A 23,993-nucleotide genomic window follows, 5' to 3' on the forward strand; every position below is an offset into this window, starting at 1 on the left:
GTTAGCACTCCTTTAATCCTTGTATTTCCCCTGCTCCAATGAATGGAAGAGGAAATGTGACTCTTGAGCTATAACTGTGGAGAATTTGCTTCAAGAGTTATGCAGTGAGGTACAAGGCATGAGGGTTCCTGCACCTGGAAAATAAAAACTAACCATTAAACCCAGACTTTTAAGGTTTTAGGGTAAAAACTAATCAGTATGGTAAATGAAATATTCAATTATAACAAAGGTAAGGTTGTGTCTCTTCTATCCCCTTCAGACAAGCAGACATTGTATGTGTAGGGACTCACAGTAAGTTTGTCTCTTTTTTTAACTCTAATCCTTATCAATAACAAAATGCTAAAGCAGCAATTTCTCTAATGATATAATTTCTGTAAGGTCACTTGAAAGTAAATAATAATAATAGTTATTATTATTGTTATCTATATAGAACAAGTCCCAAATAGGAAATGACAACAATATAAAAACAAAAAGGGGAGCTCACACGGTCTTCTATTCAACCCGAGGATGTCTTTTTATAGCAGCAACTGGGACAGAGAATAGCAACCAAAGCAAAGTGGAAATACATTGGGATATGTCTAGGCCTTTCTAGGATAGAGTTTTCCTCTCAAAAACTCTAGAACTGATCACTGATGATGTGCAAACTTTCCTTGTTTTGAATCTCAAGTTTGCTCAACTGGACCCTAAGATTTTTAGGTTGGTGTAATTTCTTCCTTGAATCCATATAAGCCCAGCGTAAAACTAGGCATTTAATGAAGGGCATTTTGATTAATTTCTTTCGACAATGATTAAGACTAATAGTCAACAATCTCTCAGTTAAAAAAACAAAAGCAAAAACAAAACAAACAAAAAAACCGTCAGATAAGAAACTTAATTTGAGATGTAATCTGCTTCCTCCTAACTTAAATTTAGCTTTAAGATTTTCTTTAGTCTCTCTATAGCTGACTTCAAAGAAATGCTACATCGATTCAATTGTTTCACAGCTTGAGGATTTTAAGATGATTTCAAGAAATCATCTTTTTTTCTTCTTCTGATAATCCCACCAATTTAAAAAGCCTAGCTTTCACATGGTCATTTGATCAAATAAACCCAACTGACAGTTTTAAGAAATGATCAAAAATATCCATATCAAGAGTGAAATTATAGCTGCTTCTGAACTATTACAACTATATTAAAGAAGAGTAAGATGCCTGGGGAAAGACAAACTACTCCCCACAAAATTAATATTTAAAGCTAAATATTCTTTAACAGAACCAATTTGGAGATATGATCTTTAAGTCTGCTTAGAGTCTAAATGTTTTTCAAGAGATATTAAGATCTTCATGGAAAGAATGCAAGTAGGCAACATTTTCAAACTTGTTTTAAATATGCTTTCAAATATGTGTGTATTGCTAGTTATTTTTAAATATTTGCTAATACAAAGATAGCATTTAAAAAAAAAATATGTGACGACAATGTCCAAAGTTTCATTTTCATTTTTCGTAACAGTTAGGAACAATTGTTTGAAAACCAATAGAGCCAACTTCCTCATATAAATTCATTTTTTTATATTTACTGCTGATATTGACCTATATCAATATCATTAGTAGTATCATTATCATTTGTAACAGTAGTTAGACATTGCTTATACCTGTAAGAAAAGATATAATGAAACATACACAAATATCTTTGACATTTTAAAGCATGTCTGTTTTAAGTCTTCTTGACACTATAATTTGTGGGGCAAGAGGCATTTCTCCGTGGTATCTCCATGTATCTTGTTTCAGCTTTTATTCTGGACATTTTTTCAAGGATGCTTATATAGCTAACAGCCTTGGAAGACAGATAATGCCATCTTCTACAGCAGAGAGAAGTTTTTTTTCCTGGATAAAATAGTAAAGATAATGTCTCCCTTCAGGACAATGGTTGGACCAGTTTTCTGGCAGACTCATGATTGGGTTCTTCAGTGTGAATACGAGTTCGCTGGGAGTACAGCATTCACCTAGACCTGCCTATGCATTGCCCCTGTATGATTTGGAGCTGGATGGGACAAAAAGAATGAATATTAACATGAAACTTATGCTGCCTGCTACAACAGGAGTAATAAATCTTCTGTGTCTGAGCCAGGAATTGTATGTCTTCTGTCAGAATCTAGGAATCTTTGACAAGTTGACATGTTAGCTTGCCTAGGGTAAAATCTCAGACCCTTCAGAATTGTTGACCTAACAGTAAATATTTAACAAAATGCTGGGTTTTATTTTATAAAAAATACTTATTTCCAAAGTCTTTCAAGGTATATGACTTCACTGGTTTTGCTAGTCCTAACCTAAGCTTCCAGATGTAACTAGTAGTATGTCACACAGAAACCATACTATCAATATAATCAGATATGGGCACAATTTGTAGCACTAGAAGATACTTGATTTTTGAGCTAGGAATATCCATTATAAAGAAAATGTTTAATGTTAAGTGGTAATCTGGATAAGATGGCAGCTTTGACATTCAAAAAGCATGGTCTTTACTCAAGCATTGACCTAACTCTGTGGAATTGGGCAGCCATGTCATTTGTCATAGTACCCTAGCTAATGGCCAGACAATCTACCTACTTTTGTGAGAATCAATGAGATGAAAAAGCAAGTATATTTGGCATCACATAAGAGAACTAAGAGTACCTAGAAAAAATAAGACTAGTATTCTGTATACCTTGCATAAACCTTTATAAAGGAGTCATTTTACAAATAATTTTTATATACCTAATGTTTCCACTTGGAATTCTTGAATGTAGGAAGGACAATGTCACATACAGAACAGAATAATACCTAGACTAGAACAAAGCATAGAGCAGATATTAAAAAATACTTGCTGCCTAACTTACTGGAGGTAGCAGAGACATAATTCTATATTACAGATATATATTCTATATAATTATATATATGTGTGTATATATATTATTATTTATTATAGTGAGAAATTCTATCTCTGGAAACTATATACATACTTCAGGAAAACAATATCACTTCAACTGGCTCAAAAGCTAATAGTCTTCTACCAGCATCCAAGATCACAGGAGAAATTAGAAATTAGAAATTAGAAAGGAAAAAAATCCATGTGTAGATAAACAAAAAGAGTGATGAAGATCCCCCTACACCAAAAAAAGTGGACATATAGGAAAAGCTCCATGTATGGACTTTGTTCTGATGTTTAATGTGACTGAACCTATATAACACTTGGGTGTTGGACAGACACATAGATTGCTTATAATATAGTACTAGAATTGCAAGTTTTGCTTCAGAGCTGTGATTTGTACCATGAATTTGAAAAGTGATGCAAAACCTGTAATTCTACCACCACGGTCACTTCTAGTAAAAATACTACAACATGATATCACAAGTAAGAAATCTGACAAAGTAATAATAATCCTTTAATTTAACCAGGATCAAAATAAAATAACATGAATCATAACATTCCTGGCAAGAAACTGTCAGGTCTCAAACATCCTATGATACCTGCTGTTAGAATATTGAAATTTAGAAGGTCTCTGCATGACTTGTCCATGCACTGCAAAAGGAAATATGCCTTCTAGAACTACTTCCCCGTAAAAACTGGAGATTACTGGAGTTGATGTCCAGATCATACTGATATAAAGGGAGAAACCCTACTATTAAACTGGTTTATTTTATTTTCTTCTGGAATCAGCTCAGATTTGGATCTCAGCTCAGCAACTAAACTAAATGCGTATGTTCTCACCTTGTTTAATAAGCTGTGGGCCCACCAGCAATTATCTATCTTTGTCACTTTGCTTTGTTTTTCAATCCCAGTGTGATTAATGTATCTAAAGTAATGATTGGCTCTTCTGTCAAGCGATCTTTTTGCTGTTGACCATATCAAAATTATGATAACTTAGTCATAAAATCATGAGCCCTAGAACAACAAATAAAATGAAGTTTTCCTATGTTCCCTATACACTTCACATTAGGATATGTTTATTTAGAAGATTATTTTTGTATTTGGGGAGAATTTCTAACTATTTCTTTATTTGAGCAGGGGGATAAAAGAACTAAATGAAAACTTGAAATTGCAGTGTTTTTGATGCCTTTATATAAACTTGCTTATATAGGAAGGCAGTGTGAAAAACGCTGCTATGGGTTTTGAATTTTCTCCTTTAGATCATAGCAGGATGACCTTTCATTAGATAGAGTGGTCTTCTGAGCAGCCAACCTAAGTGGTACATAATCTTCTGTGAGTACCTATGCACAGAAGGCCATAAATATTCATCTGGATGGGGCTTCTAAACTTTTTACTGCCTTAAACTTTTTACTACACATTAGATTGCATATATCCTAGAACATAAGGCTTGTCACAGCTGAACAGATAAATGGCTTAGCCATAGTGGAGCACTGTTTTTGACAGAGGAATATATCTGGTGTTCCAGAAGGTAAAAAAGGTCACAGAGTACCACTGAAATATAATTGTGCAATGCTACCCTTGGATGATCAATATTTTTAAGTTGTTCTCTTAGGAGTAAGGCACATTAGAAAATTCTGTCTTTTGTTTCAGGCCACTAAAGAAGAATTTAAAGAATTACTCTCTTATTACTCTAGATAAAATTATCCTGCTATTAAAAAAAATAATGACTCTTTTTAAATTTGTTTTATTTTATTTTTTGGGGGGAGCTTAACTTACTTTCTTGGGATTATCTATATATATATTCATTTATTAGTTTCGTATATTGTGTTTTTCCCTATAAAAGCATCAAAATAAATTAAAAAAACTCACTTGATAATTGATCAGCTGGCTTTACATATGTTTCTCTATGGCTGTCAGTTCCAAGTTACTATGCTACACTAGGTCTCATTTCTAATTGTGAGAGGATTTGCTCATGCTACACAAGATTCATAAGGACAAAGAGTCCAACCTACTCTCATTCTTGATTCCTTCCAGGCATGGCATTAGAATTCATCCTTAATCAATCATGTAGCATGCCAATATTTTTCTGTTGGGTGAATGCCTCTTCTGGCACAGCCTTATGCTGAACATTTATTGAGACACAACCACTGGTGTTTACTTCTGGTCTGACCAATTGTCAATGGGTTTTTGTTTATTTGATGTCATTTCAACGAGGATGACTGGAACCAGGACAATCATATCTCAATGATTGCAATACGTATTTTTGTTTTGCGTGTTAACTCAGATTACAGAGTTAATCCAGTTGAAATCGGTTCACAAAATTGTAATATAGCCTAAACTAAACTAGAAGCTGAGAGGAATCAGCATTAATGAGAAGTCAGTGACACACTCATAGTTCTTTTATACCATACTCTGCAACCATGAACTCGCTTTATAGTCCTTTTGCACTTGAATTTCCTCATCTGAAAACTAAGGCTAGAATATCATTTAAAAAAAAATAAATTCAACTTAGTTAACATACAGTGTATTATTAGTTTCATGGGTAGTATTTAGTGATGCATCAGTTGCATATAACATCCCGTGCTCATCAAGTGCCCTCCTTAATGCCCATCATCCAACTATCCCAATCCCCACCCACCTTTCCTCCAGCAACCCTTAGTTTGTTTCCTATAGTTAAGAGTCTCTTAGGGTTTACCTCTGTCTCTGTTTTTATCTTATTTTATTTTTCTTTCCTTTCCTCATGTTAATCTGTTTCATTTCTTAAATTCCACATGTAAGTGAAATTATATGATATTTGTCTTTCTCTGATCTATTTTTGGTCTATATAATGCTCTCTAGTTCCATCCACATCATTGTAAATGGTAAGTTTTCAATCTCTTTGAAGGCTGAATTATATTTCATTGTGTACATGTATGTATATATACGTGTGTGTATGTGTGTGTATATATCACATCTTCTTTATCTATTCACCTGTTGATGGACATCTGGGCTCTTTCTATATTTTGGTTATTGTAGACACTACTACTATAAACACTGGGGGGCATGTGCTTCTCTGCATCACTATTTTGGATAGTGTCATCCTTTCATCCTTTGGATGAAAGCAAAGAAGTGCAATTGTTGAGTTGTAGGGTAATTTTATTTTTAACTTTTTTGAGGAATTTCCACACTGTTTTCCAGAGTGGCTGTACCAGCTTGCATTCTCACTAACAGTATAAGAGGGTTTCCCTTTCTCCTCATCCTCAACAACATCTGTTTTTTCTCCTGAGTTGTTCATTTTAGTCATTCTGACTGGTATGGGGTGGTGTCTCATTGTGGTTTTGAGTTATATTTCCCTGATGTTGGATGATATTGAGCATTTTTTCACGTGTCTGAAGGATAACATCCTTGAAAAACTTTTGCCATTAAGGTAATATGAAATGAAATAATTTATATAAACACACCATGAATTGTTTGTAACAAATGAATTATATGCTTATTTATGATTTTTTACCATTGCATTTGAAAGAAACGTGGGCAAGTTGCATGCCTATTAAAGACTAGTAGAGTATCAAACAGACAAATGCAACAATAAATTTTCAAATAAGAATATAGATGGTTTTTTTGATTTAACATTTTTTAGTGTAACAAGAATAGATAAAATAATCTTCTTCCCTATCTCTTTTTACTGCAATTGGAGTTACATCAGCAAGGGATTGTAGATATTAGAAAGATACCAGTAGTAACAGAACAATTTCTATCTTTTTTTTTTTAAAAAAAAAAACATATATTTTTATCCCCAGGGGTACAGGTCTGTGAATCGCCAGGTTTACACACTTCACAGCACTCACCAAAGCACATACCCTCCCCAATGTCCATAACCCCACCCCCCTACTCCAAACCCCCTCCCCCCAGCAAACCTCAGTTTGTTTTGTGAGATTAAGAGTCACTTATGGTTTGTCTCCCTCCCAATCCCATCTTGTTTCATTTGTTATTCTCGTACCCACTTAAGCCCCCATGTTGCATCACCACTTCCTCATATCAGGGAGAGCATATGATAGTTGTCTTTCTCTGCTTGACTTATTTCACTAAGCATAATACACTCTAATTCCATCCACGTTGTCGCAAATGGCAAGATTTCATTTCTTTTGATGGCTGCATAGTATTCCATTGTGTATATATACCACATCTTCTTGATCCATTCATCTGTTGATGGACATCTAGGTTCTTTCCATAGTTTGGCTATTGTGGACATTGCTGCTATAAACATTCGGGTGCACGTGCCCCTTTGGATTACTACGTTTGTATCTTTAGGGTAAATACCCAATAGTGCAATTGCTGGGTCATAGGGCAGTTCTATTTTCAAAATTTTGAGGAACCTCCATGCTGTTTTCCAAGGTGGTTGCACCAGCTTGCATTCCCACCAACAGTGTAGGAAGGTTCCCCTTTCTCCGCATCCTCGCCAGCATCTGTCATTTCCTGACTTGTTGATTTTAGCCATTCTGACTGGTGTGAGGTGATATCTCATTGTGATTTTGATTTGTATTTCCCTGATGCCTAGTGATGTGGAGCACTTTTTCATGTGTCTGTTGGCCATCTGGATGTCTTCTTTGAAGAAATGTCTGTTCATGTCCTCTGCCCATTTCTTGATTGGATTATTTGTTCTTTGGGTGTTGAGTTTGCTAAGTTCTTTATAGATTTTAGACACTAGTCCTTTATCTGATATGTCATTTGCAAATATCTTCTCCCATTCTGTCAGTTGTCTTTTGATTTTGTTAACTGTCTCCTTTGCTGTGCAAAAGCTTTTGATCTTGATGAAATCCCAATAGTTCATTTTTGCCCTGGCTTCCCTTGCCTTTGGCGATGTTCCTAGGAAGATGTTGCTGTGGCTGAGGTCGAAGAGGTTGCTGCCTGTGTTCTCCTCAAGGACTTTGATGGATTCCTTTCTCACATTGAGGTCGTTCATCCATTTTGAGTCTATTTTCGTCTGTGGTGTAAGGAAAATGGTCCAATTTCATTTTTCTGCATGTGACTGTCCAATTTTCCCAACACCATTTATTGAAGAGGCTGTCTTTTTTCTATTGGACATTCTTTCCTGCTTTGTCAAAGATTAGTTGACCATAGAGTTGAGGGTCTATTTCTGGGCTCTCTATTCTGCTCCATTGATCTATGTGTCTGTTTTTGTGCCAGTACCATGTTGTCTTGATGATGACAGCTTTGTAATAGAGCTTGAAGTCCGGAATTGTGATGCCACCAACTTTGGTTTTCTTTTTCAATATCCCTTTGGCTATTCGAGGTCCTTTTTTGTTCCATATAAATTTTAGAATTATTTGTTCCATTTCTTTGAAAAAGATGGATGGTACTTTGATAGAAATTGCATTAAATGTGTAGATTGCTTTAGGTAGCATAGACATTTTCACAATATTTATTCTTCCAATCCAGGAGCATGGAACATTTTTCCATTTCTTTGTGTCTTCCTCAATTTCTTTCATGAGTACTTTATAGTTTTCTGAGTATAGATTCTGTGCCTCTTTGGTTAGGTTTATTCTTAGGTATCTTATGGTTTTGGGTGCAATTTTAAATGGGATTGACTCCTTAATTTCTCTTTCTTCTGTCTTGTTGTTGGTGTAGAGAAATGCAACTGATTTCTGTGCATTGATTTTATATCCTGACACTTTACTGAATTCCTGTACAAGTTCTAGCAGTTTTGGAGTGGAGTCTTTTGGGTTTTCCACATATAGTATCACATCATCTGTGAAGAGTGATAATTTGACTTCTTCTTTGCCGATTTGGGTGCCTTTAATTTCCTTTTGTTGTCTGATTGCTGAGGCTAGGACTTCTAGTACTTTGTTGAATAGCAGTGGTGATAATGGACATCCCTGCCATGTTCCTGACCTTAGTGGAAAAGCTTTCAGTTCTTCTCCATTGAGATTGATATTTGCGGTGGGTTTTTCATACATGGCTTTGATGATATTGAGGTATGTGCCCCCTATCCCTACACTTTGAAGAGTTTTGATCAGGAAGGGATGCTGTACTTTGTCAAATGCTTTTTCAGCATCTATTGAGAGTATCCTATGGTTCTTGTTCTTTCTTTTATTGATGTGTTGTATCACATTGTCTGATTTGTGGGTGTTGAACCAACCATGCATCCCTGGAATAAATCCCACTTGTTCATGGTGAATAATCCTTTTAATGTACTTTTGAATCCTATTGGCTAGTATTTTGATGAGAATTTTCACATCTGTGTTCATCACGGATATTGGTCTATAGCTCTATTTTTTGATGGGATCCTTGTCTGGTTTTGGGATCAAGGTGATGTTGGCCTCATAAAATGAGTTTGGAAGTTTTTCTTCCATTTCTATTTTTTTGGAAGAGTTTCAGGAGAATAGGAATTAGTTCTTCTTTAAATGTTTGGTAGAATTCCCCCGGGAAGCCGTCTGGCCCTGGGCTTTTGTTTATTTGGAGATTTTAATGACTGTTTCAATCTCCTTACTGGTTATGGGTCTGTTCAGGCTTTCTATTTCTTCCTGGTTCAGTTGTGGTAGTTTATATGTTTCTAGGAATGCATCCATTTCTTCCAGATTGTCAAATTTATTGCCGTAGAGTTGCTCATAGTATGTTCTTATAATAGTTTGTATTTCTTTGGTGTTAGTTGTGATCTCTCCTCTTTCATTCATGATTTTATTATTTGGTTCCTTTCTCTTTTCTTTTTGATAAGTCTGGCCAGGGGTTTATCAATTTTATTAATTCTTTCCAGCTCCTAGTTTCTTTGATTTCTTCTATTGTTTTTTTGGTTTCTATTTCATTGATTTCTGCTCTGATCTTTATGATTTCTCTTCTCCTTCTGGGCTTAAGGTTTCTTTCTTGTTCTTTCTCCAGCTCCTTTAGGTGTAGGATTAGGTTATGTAACTGAGACCTTTCTTGTTTCTTGAGAAAGGCTTGTAACGCTATATATTTTCCTCTCAGGACTGCCTTTGTTGTGTCCTACAGATTTTGAACCGTTATGTTTTCATTATCATTTGTTTCCATGATTTTTTTCAATTCTTCTTTAATTTCTCGGTTGACCCATTCATTCTTTAGAAGGATACCGTTTAGTCTCCATGTATTTGAGTTCTTTCCAAACTTCCTCTTGTGGTTGAGTTCTAGATTCAGAGCATTGTGGTCTGAAAATATGCAGGAAATGATCCCAATCTTTTGATACCGATTGAGTCCTGATTTAGGACCGAGGATGTGATCTATTCTGGAGAATGTTCCATGTGCACTAGAGAAGAATGTATATTCTGTTGCTTTGGATGAAATGTTCTGAATATATCTGTGATGTCCTTCTGGTCCAGTGTGTTGTTTAAGGCCTGTATTTCCTTGTTGATCTTTTGCTTGGATGATCTGTCCATTTCAGTGAGGGGAGTGTTAAAGTCCTCTATTATTATTGTATTATTGTTGATGTGTTTCTTTGATTTTGTTATTAATTGGTTTATATAGTTGGCTGCTCCCACGTTGGGGGCATAGATACTTAAAATTGTTAGGTCTTCTTGTTGGGCAGACCCTTTGAGTATGATATAGTGTCCTTCCTCATCTCTTATTTTAGTCTTTGGCTTAAAATCTAATTGATCTTATATAAGGATTGCCACTCCTGCTTTCTTCTGATGTCCATTAGCATGGTAAATTCTTTTCCACCCCCTCACTTTAAATCTGGAGGTGTCTTCAGGCTTAAAATGAGTTTCTTGGAGGCAACATATAGATGCATTTTGGTTTTTTATCCATTCTGATACCCTGTGTCTTTTGATTTGGGCATTTAGCCCATTAACATTCAGGGTAACTATTGAGAGATATGAGTTTAGTGCCATTGTATCTCTTTCTTCTTCTTCTGGAATCCCAATTATTCTAATGTTGTTTCGTCTTATGGTGTCACTTATCTCTCGAATTCTCCCCTCGTGGTCCAGTAGCTGTTTGTCCCTCTTTTGCTCAGCTTCTTTATTCTCTGTCATTTGGTCTTCTATATCACTAATTCTTTCTTCTGCCTCATTTATCCTAGCAGTGAGAGCCTCCATTTTGGATTGCACCTAATTAATAGCTTTTTTTATTTCAACTTGGTTAGATTTTAGTTCTTTTATTTCTCCAGAAAGGGCTTTTATATCTCTCGAGAGGGTTCTCTAATATCTTCCATGACTTTTTTGAGCCCAGCTAGAACCTTGAGAATTGCCATTCTGAACTCTAGATCTGACATATTACCAATGTCTGCATTCATTAGGTCCCTCGCCTTCGATATTGCCTCTTGTTCTTTTTTTTGTGGTGAATTTTTCCCGCCTTGTCATTTTGTCCAGATAAGAGTATATGAAGGAGCAAGTAAAATACTAAAAGGGTGGCAACAACCCCAGGAAAATATGCTTTAACCAAATCAGAAGAGATCCCAAATTGTGAGGGGGGAGAAAGGGGATAAAAAGAGGTTTAAAAAGAAAGGAAAAAAAAAGAATTAAAAAAAGAAAATGAATAAAGAAAAGTTAAAAAAAAAAGAAAAAAAAATATATAAGATAAACTAGTTAAAAAACGTTAAAAAGGAAAAGGGTAAAAGTTTAAAAAATTTAGCAAAAGAAGAGAAAAAAAATGAAAAAGAAAAAAATTACTTTAACTGCAAGACTAAAAAATCACAGGGAGAAAGCCATGAGTTCTGTGCTTTGCTTTCTCCTCCTCTGGAATTCTGCTGCTCTCCTTGGTAATGAAACCGCACTCCTTGGTAGGTGAACTTGGTCTTGGCTGGATTTCTTGTTGATCTTCTGGGGGAGGGGCCTGGTGTAGTGATTCTCAAGTGTCTTTGCCCCAGGCGGAATTGCACCGCCCTTATAGAGGCCGGGCTGAGTAATCCGCTCGGGTTTGCTTTCAGGAGCTTTTGTTCCCTGGGTGCTTTCTGTAGAGTTACTGGACGGGAATACAAATGGCGGCCTCCTGGTCTCCGGCCCAAAGGAGCCGTCCAGGGCCCCACTCCTCAGTGTGCCCTGAGAGAACAGCCCCCAGTAACTCCCATCTGCTTGACCTCCGGCCGCGCTCCGAGCTCACCGAGGCTGCAACCGGTTCAAGGTAACCCCGAGCTGCGAGCTTACTCTCGGGTCTGTCTCTGTAGAAGGTTTTCCCCTGTTCCAATACCCGCAAGCTCTGTGACACTCAGACACCCCCGAATCTTCTGTGACCCTGCGGGACCTGAGGCCACGCTGACCCCGCCTGGGCTTCACCCCGTTTTAGCCTCTGGAGCGATGTCCCTCAGTGGAACAGACTTTTAAAAGTCCTGATTTTGTGCTCCGTTGCTCCGCCGCTTGCCGGAAGCCGGCCCCTCCCCCCGGGGTCTATCTTCCCGTTGCTTTGGATTCACTTCTCCGCCAGTCCTACCTTTCAGAAAGTGGTTGTTTTTCTGTTTCTAGAATTGCTGTTCTTCTTCTCTTTGATCTGCTGATGGATTTGCAGGTGTTTGCAATCTTTAGATAAGCTATCTAGCTGATCTCCTGCTAGCTGAAGTAGTTTCAGCCTGCTACTTCTCCACCATCTTGACTCCTCCTGCACTTAGCACCGAAAAATTTCTATCTTTTTATCATGTGATGTCATGATAACAAATTTCCTATCACAACTATATGACCAATATTGTATACAGTATATCCTTAAAAGCCAAAGTCACCCAATTTTTATTTACATAGAGATATTAGTGGTCAGTATCTTTTCTCTATCAATATTGATATAGATATATAGATATGCAAACTCATAAGGAATCTATAAATTTTTAATGGGGCATAGAATAAAGGAAATAGAAAAGATGATTTGGATGCCAATGATCCAGATAATTATGATTCACACAATTAAAATTAAGGAGCTAATTAGAACATTTCAAGCTTAAAAAAGCCACCTAGATAAACCTAATATATACACTCTCCCTCTAACTTCCCACTATGAAAACTAAGATGAAGGATAAAAACTCACAAGATATTTGAAAACACAGTCTCTTGATCATTTGACTGACATTATCTTAAGGGAATTTTGACTATTGCAAGACCAATAAGACAAGATTCAAACATTCAGCCAGAAACTTTTCTAACTTATACCATTAAAAATTGAATAAGCCTATCTATCTTTAGGTAAAAAGAGAGACCCTTTGCTCCTGCAGCATCCAATGTAAGGTCTGTGCCTATCAACAAAGGATATACTGGCACTGTTACCTTCCATCCTTGAGAGGAATTCTGGAGATAAAGCAAAGGCAGGATAACACTTGGTGGAGGTCCATGAGGTTACTCTGTGTGTGTGTGTGTGTGTGTGTGTGTGTGTGTTTGTGTGTGCATGTACACACACATATTTCACCTGTTCAAAGTGTCAAAATTATTTATCTGAGATAGCAAAAAATCTGATTTTTATCAGAAAAATAACTTCAGATGAATCTGTGGTAGATACTAAATATTGAATTAAGAAATACACTTTTTTCTCTCAATAACCAAGATAATATTTACCCTAGCAGACAACCAGAATTACATCATTCAAAGTAATGCTTAATCCCTTCCTATTAACAAACTATAGGTTTTGATAGATATCTTCCCTAAACAACAAAATAGGAATTAAAAAATAATACTACAGAACAAAGAAAGGAAACCACCTTATGACTCAAAGAAAGTATACTTTATTCAATTACATTCTATAGGAATTATCCTAAAAGACAACATAAAATTCCTACTAACAATGAAAAAAATTTGCCCATAGAAGTAAAATTCATATTTCTACTCTCACATATATTATCCCAGAATAAATTAAATATTATTTCTAGAATTTTGAAGAAAACTTAGCCAAGAACTAATATCCAGAATTGTCAATCACATATAAATGTAAAGGAGACCTATTTAGAAAATACAGGAACTCCAAGGTATTCATTCTTTGTGCTCATCTTGGAGAAGCAACTTCAAGAAATACTTTATCTACCCTAAACATTGCAGAAAATTAATAATTGAACGAGGAACTAAAGTTTGAATACAACCAGTGAAGCAATACAATCAGTGAGGCACTGAATCAGGTCTAAAAGAAAGTATAAAATTGATCATTAAACTAGCTATACATGTCAAAACATTTTATAAAAAGACTTACTGATATCATGCTTAGTGAAATAAGTCAAGCGGAGAAAGAAAACTATCATATTATCTCCCTGATATGAGGAAGTGGTGATGTAACATGGGGGCTTAAGTGGGTAGGAGAAGAATAAATGAAACAAGATGGGATTGGGAGGGAGACAAACCACAAGTGGCTCTTAATCTCACAAAACAAACTGAGGTTTGCTGGGGGGAGGGGGGTTGGGAGAAGGGGGGTGGGGTTATGGACATTGGGGAGAGTATGTGCTTTGGTGAGTGCTGTGAAGTGTGTAAACCTGGCGATTCACAGACCTGTACCCCTGGGGATAAAAATATATGTTTATAAAAAATAAAAAATTTTTAAAAAATTTAAAAAAAGACTTATTGATGATGATTTAAAACACTATTCCTTGTCAGAAATCCTAAATTATAATATGAATGAAATTGAGGAAGATGAAGAGAATAGTATAAAGAAAATCAGTCTTCATCTCAAATGGTTAAAATTCAAAATAATAATAATAAAATTTAAAACTGGTGGTATTGTTCTAAGTGCTTAAAAAAGAAAATGTAACAAACTAACTATGGAGTATATTGTAAAATACTGAAGGGATCATAAACAGTAAAGAAACACACAAATAGTCTATAACAATCCATCAAAAATAACACCAAACATCAAGTAGAAAAATGAAGGTATCAGCACCACGCTCTAACCAACTGAGCTAACCGGCCACTTGAAAAATGAAGGTAAATGATTTAAAAATCATGTGTAAAAAGAATATGTAGTCACATGATAAGATGCCTATGCTCCTATTAAGAAAAAATTAACCTCTAAGTAAAGGATACTGTTGTGTAATCCAGAATGTGTAAAACTGCAATATAACTAAGAATTCTGTCTCCAAAATAAAATGATATGGGGTCTAAATTCCAAAGGTCCTACATGCTAATTATGTGAATTATGAAAAGTTATTAACCCCCAAGTCTACATTCTGAATATTAAAGTGAGGTAATAATAGTATCTCCCATATATGATTATTGTAAGAGCTAATGAGAACTATAAAAATTTAAAGTCCTATATAAGAATTCAATAAATTTTATCTATTAGTAGTAGTAGTAGTAAAAAATAATAACTTCCAGGGATATATAATTATAAGGAACAACATGAAAATGTTTTAGTTGTTTCTTACTGAATAGTGGCATTTGGGTGTATTTTTTCATTTAAATATTTTCTGTATATTTCTTAAATGTTACTACGTATTAAATCATTTGTAAAAATTCCTTATTCATATTGTTTTTTCTTCAGAAGAAATAAAACATTTCAGTTAAGGTGAAATCTTCTTTATTATACTTATTTCTCCTTCTGCGTCCCCCAAAACAATCCTTATAATTGATGGAAAAATGCATTTGTGTGTTATTTATGTATTATTCAATAATAATGATGAAAAATGATGGTTAGCTTTACATGTCAGCTTGAATAGGTAGGTTTTAGAGCGCGCAGATGTTTGGTCAAATATCACTCTGGATGTGTCTGTGAGAGTTAATTGGATGAGATTAACATTGGAATCTGTAGACTAAATTAAGCAGGTAAGGGGACCTTACCCTAAAACAGTTTGAACTGAACGAAAAGGCCTATTTTCTTGCATATACAAGAAATTCTTGCTGCCTGACTGCCTTGAACTTGGACTTATTTTTTTTTTTTCCTGCCTTCATACTCTAACTGAAAGGGGTTCTTCTTGGGTCTTCAGTCTACAAGCATTCAGAACGGAGCTATACCATTGGTATTCCTCAGTTTCCAGCCTGCTGACTGCAGATTCTGGGAGTCGTCAGCTTCCGTAACTGCATGAGCCAATTCCTCATAACAAACCTCTTTCTCTATATTTACATCCTATTAGTTCTATTTCTCTAAAGAATCAAAATCAAATCATTCTAGAAACATTTTTATATTACTCTATATGTATATAGCATTGCTCCTATCAGTATGGTTAAGGGACTTGTTATAGATAAAAAGAACAAATTTCAAAAGGGTCACATTGGAATGACAAGATGCAGTAAATTGAAGAAGGTCAGTAAAAGTTATTAAAGTGCCTTTAATCTAGGTCAGTCAATCCAATTAATTCAGTATTTTGATAAAGCTTAGAATTTCCCTAAATCTCTTTTTTGCCTCTTTTTTTTTTCTCTCCACCAACAAAAATAGAAGACTGAGCTTGTCCTAATGGTGAAGGTCCTTAACAATTTTATGAAATATTTTCTTCTGTGACATATTTTATAAATATGTGTGTATATATATATATACATATGTGTATGTATATATATATGTATATATATCCACATATGTTTATATGTATATATATGTGTGTATATACATACACACATACATGCACACACATATATGTGCACACACATATATATGATTAATAAATATTTCTCTCTATATATTTTATAAATGTAAGATTATATGTATAATTTATATAAATGATAGATATAAACTGTATATATCATATATAAATATATATGTTATTTTCTATATGTATGTTTTATTACTAAACTATTTTAGTTATATTTTTATTATTAAACTATTATGCAGCAGTCACAAATGCTCTGGAAAATTTTACCATTATTCAACTGTTTTTCATAGAAATTAATTCAGTTAATTATTTGTAATATAAAGAGAATTATACCTAAGTGATTACCTGCAATTCTCTTTCCAAGATTGATTTTAATTCTTTTGATTTCATATGCTTTTTTCTTCCAAAATACATGTATAATCAATGAATGTGTCAAACAAAACTTACATGTGCAAGTTGTCCCGTTTTCATCTAAAAGTTGATTATCAGCACAGGCACAGACTCGGCCTCCTGGAATAGCCAAGCACAGTGTACTACAGCCCCCGTTATTTCCTCGGCACATATTGTCACCTGTAAGAGAAGGGAAGCCTGTATGTCAGAGAAGTCTGATTCTATCCAAAGTTAGCCAGTTCAAGTTCACATTCTTTCTAGGAGACATAGGTAGACATAAAAATGTACACATATATATGCATATGTTTATTGCATATTCATTAATGTAGTCAAGATACCTACTGAACCCTAAAAAAAAACCTGAAATATTTAAAATATACTATGCGCTGGGAAATAAAAGGAATTTGCATGTTGGTTAAAAAAGATAGAGGTATGTGTGCAGATAAGCACTGGGAGAGAGGAAGGTTATAGGACATGATGATGTCTCTCCAGGATAGCAGATTATACCTAGTGTATTCAAATCTGATTCTTTTCTCAAGTAGATCACTAACATTTAGACTTTAGATACCAAGTGAAGAGAAAACAAATGAGTACAAAAGGAAAGGGGCAGAATATTCTTCCCTCTTGCACAAGGAATACATTGACATGTCAGTGCATTAATGATGCTAAGGAACACAAGCTTTCTGAAAAACCTTCAAAATGAACAGCCTTGCTAGTACCAGTAGAATGTACAATGCATTAGAGTAGCGATGTTGTCCCAGTGGACCATCCCAGTAGACTTAACCAGCAGAGTATGCAACAGACATCAATAAAGGAGGGTAGATTCACAAAAGTATTATCCATGAACATTTGTGAGACACCCTTGGAAACTAAGATAAAACAGACATAAAATTTTGAAAAGGTTTGAGATGTAGGTAATCACCAGGAAGAAAGTATATTTACTTAGATGTATACCAGCAGAATATTAATATTACAAAGAACTCTGTAACACTAGCAATTCCATTAACAGAGTAAATGTCCAGACCATTTTACACTGTTCCATTTTTCAAGGTATCAATAAATAACATTTTGATTGTATCAGAAAGATCTGACTCAAACATTAAAAATAGTTTTTAATTACTTGGAAGCATCTAACAATATAATATAGTAATTTAAGTAGTACTGGCAGTTAAAGCACAAGTGTCAAAAATGTGACGAAAGTAACAGATGGGGTTATTGTACTGTAGGCCTCTGGGGTTGGATGGGCTATGTAGAGAGTATTAAGGAATGAGTTAAAAAAACAAACAAAAACTATCAAAATGTTGTTATATGCAATAAATACTTAACTCATTCCCATTGATTATCTTGTGTGTCCACAGATCAGAAGAAACAATGTCAAGCATATAATCATTTCCTTCTATTATTCTGAGAAGTAAATTAAATTTGCTGCATTTATGAGAAACAAAAATATACTTGAAAACTAAGGAAGCTAATAATTCAAGATTTAGTATCAATTTCCAAACTCAAAGGATAATGAAGCCTAGTTCAAATTTTTTCCTTATAGGAAAAAATTTTTCCTATTATAGGAAATTTTTTCCTCATAGGAAAAAAATTGAACTAGGCTTCATTATCCTTTGAGTTTGGAAATTCCAAAAAGAATATAAAGATTTTTTTAGGTAGTTTCCAGGGATAGCCATATTTATTCCATAACTATAGAAAAAAGTATCCTTCATAGGATAGGTAGGTGTTCTGAATATGCTACTCATATCGTGTATAGGATTAAATTGTATATTCATTATTTTAGTAACATTCAGATTCTTGAAAATTCGACTTAAACAAAGTATTTTGAAAATTATATGGAGAATATAAAACAGTAAAAAATAAGGAAGTACTGAAAGCAATATATCATGACACACTTTCATATTAAAAATATATGCTAAATATCATTCTTTTTTAATAGCATGAGTCATGCTTACCATTCTCATTGAATATGAAATTTAAGTATTTAGAAACAAATTATCATTACTCAAACTTTTAAATATATTTCCTTTCTGTGAACTATAAATTTAAAAAAGAGGAATTGGTAATTATCCTGCCCTGATAGAAATCCAAAATCAAAATTAATGTGAAAATTCCATATCTTTCATAGGAATTGCCTAGATCTTTATTTTTTAGCAGTATCTGAAAATATTTTTTGAATTTATTACTCCAACATATTTTAGATAGGCTTATGTGGCAGTATTTATTGAGTTTCTAGTAGGTTGCATTTAATGTAAAAATATTCTCTTGAAAATATGATTTAGTGACTACAAACAGCATTAAAAATTGTATACATAAATATCAATGAATAATCATCAATGCCAGGGACACTTTATTATTAATTTATTTATTTATACATATACATTTAAATTAATTTTATTTTTATAATAAACTTCTAAGGTAAGTTTAATCTCATTTGCAGATAGGACTACTAGTGAGATATGGTTTAAATAACTTTTCTAATACTTAGAAATTAATAATCCTTATTAAAATAGAGATTTAGAATAAGGATTATTATGTATTACCCTCATTATTTATAAATAATTAGAAATGGATTTTTTTCTCAATCTAAAATTCATGGCTCTTACTCTTCTTTATCTATGACAAAATAAATCAATAAAGGATGGAAAAAATAAAAGAGGAAACAACATAATGAAATCCTAGATTAAATTACTGTGGAAGCAAATAGTTTTAAAAGACTCAAATAGGGGGCACCTGGGTGGCTCAATGGTTAAGCATCTGCCTTCAGCTCAGGTCATGATCCCAGAGTCCTGGGATCCAGCCCCACATAGGGCTCCCTGCTCATCGGGAAGCCTGCTTCTCCCTCTCCCACTCCCCATATTTGTGTTCCCTCTCTCGATGTGTTTCTCTCTGTCAAATAAATACAATCTTTAAAAAAAAAAAGAATCAAATATTCAACGAAAACAAATGAGGAGTAGCTCATAAAATTAAGTTCAAAATAGTGGTCTGTCTGGGTAAAAATCTTTGTCTTTTTTCCTCCAGTAAGAGATGTGGAATTATTCTTCCCCTTATAGAATCTGGCACAGAAGGGTGTGTTTGGTAAACATTAGTTGATGAATGAATGAATGAATTTTAATTAGCAATATGACAGAAACAATCATTTGGGTGTGTAGATACAAGGTGTAAGTATATTGATACACATAAGTCTGTTTTAAGAAGACAAAGGGGGTTTTCTCATTTACATGTATTCCATCTACATACTTTGCATTTCAAGATAGAATATTTAAAGGTGTATTATAATAGTCAAAGAACAGTAATAAAGACACAAATGATATATGAAAACATTTTATAAGCTTATATTAAAATATCAGTGCTTACTAACTCAAAAAGATACATGCACCATATATTTATTACAGAATTATTTACAATAGCCAATACGTGGAAGCAACCTAAGTGTCCATCAACAGACAAATGGATAAGGAAAATGTGGTGTACACACACACACACATATTATATTATACAACCACAAAAAAAGGGTGAAATCTTGTCTCTGGAGACAACATGAAAGGACTTAGAGGGTATTATGCTATGTGAAATAAGTCAGACTGAGAAAGACAAATACAATATGATTCTACTTAGAAATGGAATCTTTCAAAAATAAATAAACAAAAAGCAGAATTAGAAATATAAATACAGAGATCTGATGGTTTCCAGAAGGAAGTGGGTGGGTGAATGGGCAAAATGGGTGAAGGGGAGAGGGAGATACTGGCCCCCAGTTATGGAATGAGTAGTCACAGGAATAAGAAGCAGGGCATAAAAAATACAGTCAATGATATTTTAATAGCAATGTAATGGGACAGATGGCAGCTATACTTGTGGTGAACATTAGTATAATGTATAAATTTTTCAAATCACTAAGTCATATGCCTGAAACTAAGGTAACGTAATGTGTCAACTATACTCAAATAAAATAATAAAGTAAAATATCACTGTTTATAGACCTTAGTAATTTAACTTTTGTTAATAAAGTATCTTTCATTTATAGCAAATGACAGAATGTATAAATCACCACCACAAAGGAATCCCACTGTTTCATGTTATCTAAATCTTCTTCAGAATAGTGAAAGGAATAAATCCTTTTTTCTACATGCTTTCTGGACTCTTCACTTCTCAGAGTTTTATCATGCGAAGTTAAAAGTCTCTGCACCTAATATGAAACAAATAAACCAATGGAGGTTTTCTTTATCCTACTTGATGGAAAGACAGTTTTACTTATAGTTTAGAAGAGAAATTGGACTTTACATTCATTCTAAAAGTTGGATAAAACTAGTAGAATGGGATTTTGAATCCAGATCCTGATTTTATCTAGAATAATTCAGAACATTAAAAAGATTATCCATCATGACTAAGTAGGATTCATCCCAGGGATGCAAGGGTGGGTCCACAATCACAAATCAATCAATGTGATAGAACAAATCAATAAGAGAAGAGAGAAGAACCACATGGTCCTCTCAATTGATGCAGAAAAAACATTTGACAAGATACAGCGTCTGTTCCTGATTAAAACGACTCAAAGTATAGGGATAGAGGGACCATTCCTTAACTTCATAAAATCTGTCTATGAAAAAACCCACAGCGAATATAATTCTCAATGGGCAAAACCTGACAGCCTTCCCTTTGAGATCAGGAACATGACAAGAATGTCCACTCTCACTACTCTTGTTCAGCACAGTAATAGACGTCCTAGAAACAGCAATCAGACAACAAAAAGAAATAAAATTTATTCAAATCGACAAAGAAGTCAAATTCTCTCTCTTTGCAGATGACATGATACTTTATATGGAAAACCCAAAAGACTCCACCCTCAAACTACTAGAACTCATACAGCAATTCAGTAATGTCGCAGGATACAAAATCAATGTACGGAAATCAGTTGCTTTCTTATACACTAACAATGAAAATACAGAAAAGGAAATTAGAGAATTGATTCCATTTACTATAGCACCAAGAGCCATAAGACACCTGGGAATAAACCTAACCAAAGAAGTAAAGGATCTGTACTCGAGGAACTACAGAACACTCAGGAAAGAAATCGAAGACACACACACACACACACACACACACACACACACACACAAAAAAAGATTTCCATTTCAAGGATTAGAAGAATAAACATTGTTGAAATGTCTATACTGCCCAGAGCAATCTATACTTTCAATGTCATCCCAATCAAAATTCCAGTGGCATTTTTCAAAGAGCTGGAACAAACAATCCTAAAATTTTTATGAAACCAAAAGAGACCCTAAATTGCTAAGGAAATGTTGAAAAAGAAAAACAAAACTGGGGGCATCATGTTGCCTGATTTCAAGCTTTACTACAAAGCTGTGATCACCAAGACAGCATGGTACTGGCACAAAACAGACACATAGAGCAGTGGAACAGAGTAGAGACTCCAGATATGAACCCACAACTCTATGGCCAACTAATCTTTGACAAAGCAGGAAAAAATATCCAGTGGAAAAAAGACAGTCTCTTCAATAAATGGTGCTGGGAAAATTGGACAGCTATATGTAGAAGAATGAAACTCAAGCATTCTCTTACACCATACACAGAGATGAACTTGAAATGGATAGAATAATTTCAGAAGAATAAACTTTGAATGATGTTAATGAATCCAAGGAAAGGATAAAATGTGTCTTTTCTCTCTTGGAGGATTATATACTCATTGAAAATTTTGTTTACATTTTCCTTGCTTTGAAGCTACTTTGTGTGTGTGTGTGTGTGTGTGTGTGTGTGTGTGTGTGTGTGTTAGAACACCTTAATTCTGTTAAGAACCTAATTAACCTTTGGGGTTATTTTTTGATGGTGATTATTTCCAAAATGGAAAATTTGGAAAGAAAGACAAATTTTGTGATGATGACCTTATCACTAAATGTAAATGTTAGTATTAAACACAATAATGTGTTTAATAAACAAGTCATATATTAAATAAAAATTACTGTGTTTGTTATACCAGTGCATTGTAATATAAGATCTCTGAATCCTGGCTTCTATAAGGTAGTCAAGAGCTTTTTAAAAAAAGTTTTGAATAATAATTTATCAGTGACAAAACTATAATGACTACAGAAAAGACATACTCTTTTCCTCCTATCTAAAAGTATAGTAGTTTTACATAATTTTCTTAAATTTGGCCACATAAATTGGTAACATAAAAACACTGTAGAGTCAGAAAAACCTGAATCTGAATCCCGGTTTATCCCTTACTCATTGTTTCCTTAGGTCAAATGGCTACATCTGCCTGATTCTTGGGTTTTTCAGATGCATAATAGAAATCAATAATATCTACCTTAAACATCTTTTATGAGATTCAAATAAGAATATTTAGCTCATTTCCTGGTAGTTAGAATTATAGTTAATTATTAGTTAATAAAATTCATATACTGGCCCTGGATGGCTCAGTGGGTTAAGCCGCTGCCTTCGGCTCAGGTTGTGATCTCGGGGTTCTGAGATCGAGTCCCGCATCAGGCTCTCTGCTCAGCCGGGAGCCTGCTTCCCTCTCTCTCTCTGCATGCCTCTCTGCCTACTTGTGATCTCTGTATGTCAAATAAATAAATAAAATCTTTAAAAAAAATAAAATAAAATTCATATATTTGGCATAGAAGCTAATCGATTATTTTTAATTCTGTATAGGAGACTATTCATTAATGCACTTAGTTTGATGATTTATTAACTATTAACTATTAACTAATGCACTTAGTTTTGATAATTTCATTCTCTAAAACACGTAAGAAAAATAAAAGTGTGGTTTTGAACCTAGAGAATACGCAGGTAAAATTATGTTAATTTTATGCAATTGCTGTAATTTTTCTGAGAAATTGCAGGAGAGGATTTTAAGAATTCTTCTAGATATCTAATGTGAATAAAAAAGGAGAAAAGTTTATCAATTAAATCAGAAGAAACAACAGTAGCATATGAGAAAAAATGTTTGTGCATTACTTAGGAACTCATTCCTAAGGGCAGCTTTCTGTTTAGTATGTTATTTATCTACCTTCCTGAAACTGGCTGCTATATTAACAAATAATTTGATAAAAGCCTCTTCTAATCTGGAGATATCAAATTAGCTAATTTTCTGACAGTAAGTCTAAAAGTTTAGAAGTTACATTAATATGAATATGAGTGTTACATTAATAACCTTCCTGGATATTTTTCATGGTATTCCTATGGGGTGGGGCATGTGCGTATCTGTGTGTGATATTATCTAGCATCTACTACATACATGTGTGTATACACACACTATATGTATTTTTTTACAGATACATGTATAAATACAAAT

The 23,993-nt window shown here is 34.2% G+C and overlaps 1 protein-coding gene across 1 annotated transcript in view; it reads right to left on the reverse strand.

The window, feature by feature from the left end:
* The window catches only part of LRP1B (LDL receptor related protein 1B), a 2,000,743-nt gene that overhangs the window by 790,477 nt on the left and 1,186,273 nt on the right, over window positions 1-23,993 (reverse strand). Inside the window, exon 15 of the mRNA XM_059166755.1 lies at window positions 16,739-16,861. Coding sequence (XP_059022738.1) covers window positions 16,739-16,861 — 123 coding nt within the window. The remainder of the gene's footprint in view (window positions 1-16,738; window positions 16,862-23,993) is intronic.

Source organism: Mustela lutreola, chromosome 3 (genome assembly GCF_030435805.1).
Source record: "Mustela lutreola isolate mMusLut2 chromosome 3, mMusLut2.pri, whole genome shotgun sequence".
Classification (NCBI taxonomy): Eukaryota; Metazoa; Chordata; class Mammalia; order Carnivora; family Mustelidae; genus Mustela; species Mustela lutreola.